This window comes from Nicotiana tomentosiformis, chromosome 2 (assembly GCF_000390325.3).
Source record: "Nicotiana tomentosiformis chromosome 2, ASM39032v3, whole genome shotgun sequence".
NCBI classification, from domain to species: domain Eukaryota; kingdom Viridiplantae; phylum Streptophyta; class Magnoliopsida; order Solanales; family Solanaceae; genus Nicotiana; species Nicotiana tomentosiformis.
The window spans coordinates 135,483,693-135,489,341 of NC_090813.1; the positions used below are offsets into that span (position 1 = coordinate 135,483,693).

General features: G+C 40.8%; 1 protein-coding gene across 1 annotated transcript; it reads right to left on the bottom strand.

The window, feature by feature from the left end:
* Nucleotides 1–4,804: 4,804 nt before the first annotated feature.
* LOC104086024 (leucine-rich repeat extensin-like protein 1) lies at nt 4,805–5,293 on the bottom strand. The gene has a single exon (XM_009590159.1). The coding sequence runs from the start codon at nt 5,291–5,293 to the stop codon at nt 4,805–4,807; it is 489 nt and encodes a 162-aa protein (XP_009588454.1).
* Nucleotides 5,294–5,649: the final 356 nt, after the last annotated feature.

Here is a 5,649-nt window from a genome sequence, read left to right on the forward strand (position 1 = left end):
ATCTCGATTCACCGGTTGGATACCATGAATTGAGGAATTTACTTGATCCAACTCCGAACGCACACTTCTCCGGGTTCAGCTTTATATTGTATTTCTTCAATATGTATAAGGTTTCTTGCAAATATTTTAAATGGTCCTCTGCTCGTAGGGACTTAACCAACATATCATCAATGTAAACCTCCATTGATTTTCCTATTTGTTCCTCGAACATCCGGTTTACTAGGTGTTGGTAACTGGAACCGACATTTTTTAATCTGAATGGCATCACATTATAGCAGTATGTGTCGTACTTAGTGATGAAAGAGGTTTATTCCTGATCGCCCGGGTTCATCCGTATTTGGTTTTATCCGGAGTAGGCATCGAGAAAACTGAGGTCTCATGGTCGGCCGTGGCATCGATCATGCGATCGATGTTGGGTAAAGGGAAGGAGTCATTGGGACATGCCTTATTCAAATACTTATTCGAATGGACCCTATTTTAAGGAGTTTAGATACCTCGTCCTTGATGAAAGCATGTTTGATCTCGGACTGGGGTCTCCTCTTCTGCTTGACTGGGTGGAACTTCGGGTCCAGGCTTAGCTTGTGAGTGGTTATCTCTGGCGGAATCCCTTTCATATCAAGGTGGGACCAAGCGAAACAATCTTCGTTAGCTATAAGAAATTGAATGCATTTTTTTCATGAGCTCGGGGATTAACCCCATGCCCAGGTATACCTTTCGATCATGCATGTGTTCAATTAGTACGACTTGTTTTAGTTCCTCGACCGTTGATTTTATGGCATCGGAATCGTCGGGGACTATGAAAGATCTAGGGACTCGGTAGTCCTCGTCCTCATCTACCCCTCGTTCCTCTGATCCTATCGAGGTTGGTGTCAGTAATTGCTATTTGGCCCCATTTTTGACCACCCGACTCGGGTCCTCCGATGTTGAGAGTGTGGATACCGGAATCAAATCATCGACCGCAAATGTCTCCTTGGAGGCCAGTTGTTCCCCATAAACCGTTTTGACTCATCTGGGTGTTGGGAATTTCAGCACCTGGTGCAATGTCAAGGGTATTGCCCTCATGTTGTGAATCCATGGTCTCCCAAATAGAGCGTTGTATCTCATATCCCCTTCGATTACATAGAACTTGGATTCTTGTATGGTTCCGGCAATGTTCACCGGTAATGTTATCTCCCCTTTAGTGGTCTCACATGCTATGTTGAACCCGTTCAGGACTTGGACCACAAGTACGATCTAATCTTGTAGGCCGAGTTGTTCCACGACCCTTGATCTGATGATGTTGGCTGAGCTACCTGGATCAATTAACACACACTTAATTCAAAATTTATTCATGAGTACCGATATTTACAGTGCATATTTATGGGGATGCACGATCCCCTCAGCGTCTTCTTCGTTGAAAGACAAGGTTCCTTCCGGTATGTAATCCCGAGTCCATTTTCCCCTTGTGATGGGTACTTTGGTGCGCTTCAGCATCAGACCCTGGGGAATGTCGACTCCACCGATGATCATGTTAAGGACATGCTGAGGCTCTTCCTTCTTGGTCTGTTTATTAGAATCCTTGTTCCTGAAGTGGTTCTTGGCCCGATCACTCAAGAGTTCTCGGAGATGCCCGTTGTTGAACAGTCGGGCCACCTCTTCCCTTAATTGTCGGTAGTCTTCTGTTATGTATCCATGAGTGCCGTGATATTTGCACATTAGGTTGGGATCCCTTTGGACTGGATCGGACCGTAAAGGTCTAGGCCACTTGGTATCTTTGATACGTCCGATGGTAGATACGATAGCGACGGCATCGACGTTAAACTTGTACTCCGATAATCTTGGTGCTTCCTTAGGCCCGACGGGCCCGTCGAAGCTTTTTTGCTCATGAGTCCCCAGTTGCTATGACCTCGACCAATTCTTATTTCATTTCTCATAGAGTTCCGTCTGGACCCACTACTTCTTCGGTCCCCATGGTACGGCTGATACCGATCCCTATTTGATATCAGTTCACTATTGATGTCTCTCTTGACTCTGTCGATGGTTTTAACGGGATACACGGACCCGGAAGGGGCCCCAAGCTGATAATCTTCGACCCTGATCTTCGATTGATACAGGTTATGGACATCGGGCTAAGTGACAGCCGGATATTCCACCAAGTTTTGTTTCAACTATTGTGAAGCCAATAAGCTCTAAATGTTGAGTCCTTAGGTGAAAGCCTGAACGGCCCGATCATCAGTGACCGGTGGTAGGTCCATCCATTGCATTTGAAACTGAGACACGAACTCTCTGAGCATCTCATTATCCTTCTGCTTTACTTTGAAAAGGTCCAACTTCCTAGTCTCGACCTTGATAGCCCCGACGTGTTCTTTCACGAAAGAATCTGCAAGCATAGCAAATGAGTCAATAGAATTAGGAGGTAAGTTGTGATACCATATCATAACACCTTTTGACAGGGTCTCTCTGAACCTTTTCAACAATACAGACTCAATCTCATCATCCTCCAAGTCGTTCCCTTTGATGGCACATGTGTAGGAGGTAACGTGCTCGTTTGAGTGGGTCGTTCCGTTGTACTTAGGAATCTCGGGCATGCAGAATTTCTTAGGGATCGGCTTTGGAGCCGCGCTCGGAGGAAAAAGTTTTTGCATGGACTTCTTGGAATCGAGGCCTTTCAATATCGGTGGTGCGCCTAGGATTTAGTCGACTCTAGAATTGTAGGTTTCTACCTTTTTGTCATTAGCTTCGATTTTCTTCTCCCCTGATTCTACCCGTTTTGTCAGTTCCTCGAGCATCTTTATGATCTCATGGTTAGTCCCCGATTCATTTTTATTCGACCTCTCTGTGACCGGTTCATCCCTGCGGGTGATTTCCCGGGACGGATCGGCTTCAATTTTGCTCGGTGCGCAGTTTTGATTCTGTAACTGAGCTATCGCTGCATGTTGAGCCTGTAATATTTTGAAGATCATCCGTATATTGATCCCGCCTTCTCCAATATTCTGTATATTTTGAGTTGCCGATCAGAATCCACCATGAACGTTATTCTCGGGATCGGTAGGCAGGTTTGCGTTGATATCCATATGTGAATTAGCGTTAATCGGATCCTCGACCGGAATTCTGATGGGATCAACGGGCGGTACCTCATCACTGGGCATTATGTTGTTATTTTAACCGTGATCGTCGGACTCATTGTCAACATGTAGGGGCGCTGATTGAGAGTTTGACATTTTTAACTTTAACCTGAAATCAGAGACACTTCAAAGAACAAGTGTATAGTAGTGTATGTTATGAAAATTTGTATCAAATAACCACTATTATCCTTAGCCCCACGGTGGGCACCAAACTGTTTACCCTCAAAATACACTTTGATCGGTATCACGATATAGAGGAACAAGAGCTTAAAGAGAAAAATAATAATGTATTACTTTGGAATGCGTGTTACAATGTGTTAAATGAATTATCAGACCCCCTTTATATAGTAGATGAATCCTATTTTAGGTACAATTCTATAAAAGGGGAAAAAATCTCTTGAATTGCCGATTGTCAGTTCCTTATTAATACGTGTCGAGATTCCCGCCATAATATCCGACCGGTCACGGATATTTCGGTCTTTTGTTATGCTAACAATGTTTCTTCGAGCTCGTTCGGGGCTAGAATCGATTCTGGGATCACGGCCTCGATATTTTCGAAGGTGGGTGTTCCAACCCCTGGTTCTAGCCCGGTGAGATTTGGGATCGATCTTCAGTCCTTATTGCCATGTTCCGAACCTGACCTACCATGTCGCAGGCGATCTCGATTTCGACTGTATACAAAAATAATAATGTAAACTTCAGCAATTTACTTCTTTTAACAAATCTTTTTGTTCTTGTCTAAGCCTGTATTCATTCCTCCTACCAATAATGCCGACATAACAAATAGTTTCTTGTACCATTCGCCCTATGCGGTGATATCTTTGCATGTGAAAAAAATTATATACTAGCATAAGGTTTGCCAAAAGATTTATCTGTTGTTGCATGAAAGTCAACTTAGCTTGATGGAGCAAAAAAATTTATACACTCACGGTCAGAGAACCTAAACTCTAATTGACCTGATTCTGTAAAAAAAAAAAGATTATACTCATGAGTTGTATAAAACTTAAACTAATAAATAAGTAGCAGTAAATGGGATTTTTAACTTGTACTAACAAAAAGTCTTTACACTGACAGAGTATCTTAATATGTTGCAGTAGATAATATATCTTATTTTTAAGTTACAAGTGTCATTTTCTATGAATAATTGTCTGTAATTACAGTAGCTTTTCGGTAACCTTTTAATAATATATATACTTTTAATATGTTAACATATACTCGTCTCTTTTAAATCAGAGGAGATACTTTCCTTTTTAATCTGTTCCAAAATAAATGACACACTTTTAAATTTGAAAATAATTCAACTTTAAAATCTTCATTTTATTCATTTTACTCATAATGAGAAGCTTTTATATCCACACAAATGTTATGACACCACAAAATTTTTATCCCTTAAACTTTTAAGATCACAAATTTCAAAAATCTTTTTTTTTTCTTAAACTTCGTTCCGAGTTAAACTACTTCATTTAAATTGGAACGGAGGGAGTAGAAGTTAAACTCTAGCAAATAAAGTAGCCAAAAGAGAGAAGAAACAAAGTTATTGTGGATAATCTGACAAGAGAAAATATGTTACAGAACATAACAAATCCAGCACTGAAAGGCAATGAAGAAAAAGTAAAATAAAGGACTTAATTCAAGCCTACCCTGAACGTTACTGATACACGTTAAAAAGTAAAAATACTAAAATCAATACTACAAGTTTCCTAGCCAGTTACATAGCCTAAGACCAACAACTCTAGAATCCCACAACCAACCAGAAGAAGCAGGGAATTAAGACAAAGGGGATTTCTAGTTAATGCACCGGAGTATATTTGTAAATTAAATGGATCAGTTGAGTACAAGTTTCCTGGTGGGGCTGTGAAATAGATGAACCTTGGCGGCGGCGGTGACGATGGCTTACTCTGTTGAATTGCTGGTGGTGCTGTGAAATAGATGAACCTTGGCGACGGTGGATTCTGTTGAATAACTGGTGGACAATATGTATTACTGGCCTTCGGAGGTGGTGGTGGTGGAGGAGAAGAAGAAATGGGAGGAGTTAATTGTTGATTACATGGTTTCCCGCACGGGCATTCTCCACACTTTATACTTGGATCAGGCATCAGAGGCCCATCAACATTATTGTCATTATCGGAGGTAATAGCAGTACTGGCTTTAGCAGAAACTATAAGTACCGTGAGAACCAGACAAGACATGATCATGATCAGAAGAAATTTCTTACTACGTTTATGCATTGACATGCAATTGTATATAGAAGCTAAGGTTTCTCTATTTGATCGGTAATTCTATTTCTCAAGGTTTATAGATATTAAGAGATGGCTACAATAAGGGAATGAGTAATATGAGTTTGTATATGAAGTGAACTTTTGGGGGCCTATGTGTGGCTTATTACTTAAAGTAGGGTGGGATGCATTTTACATGAGCAATCATGGATAGAAAGGCTAAAGTAAAGGCTTAACTTATAGTATATATAGTAACATAAAGAATTCTTACATACTTCAGAGTATTTTAATCAATTAAAACAAGCTACTAATCACTACTAAAATTTTTA

Excerpts from the sequence above, each read along its gene's own strand:
- LOC104086024 (XM_009590159.1), bottom strand. The coding sequence starts at position 5,293 with ATGTCTTGTCTGGTTCTCACGGTACTTATAGTTTCTGCTAAAGCCAGT.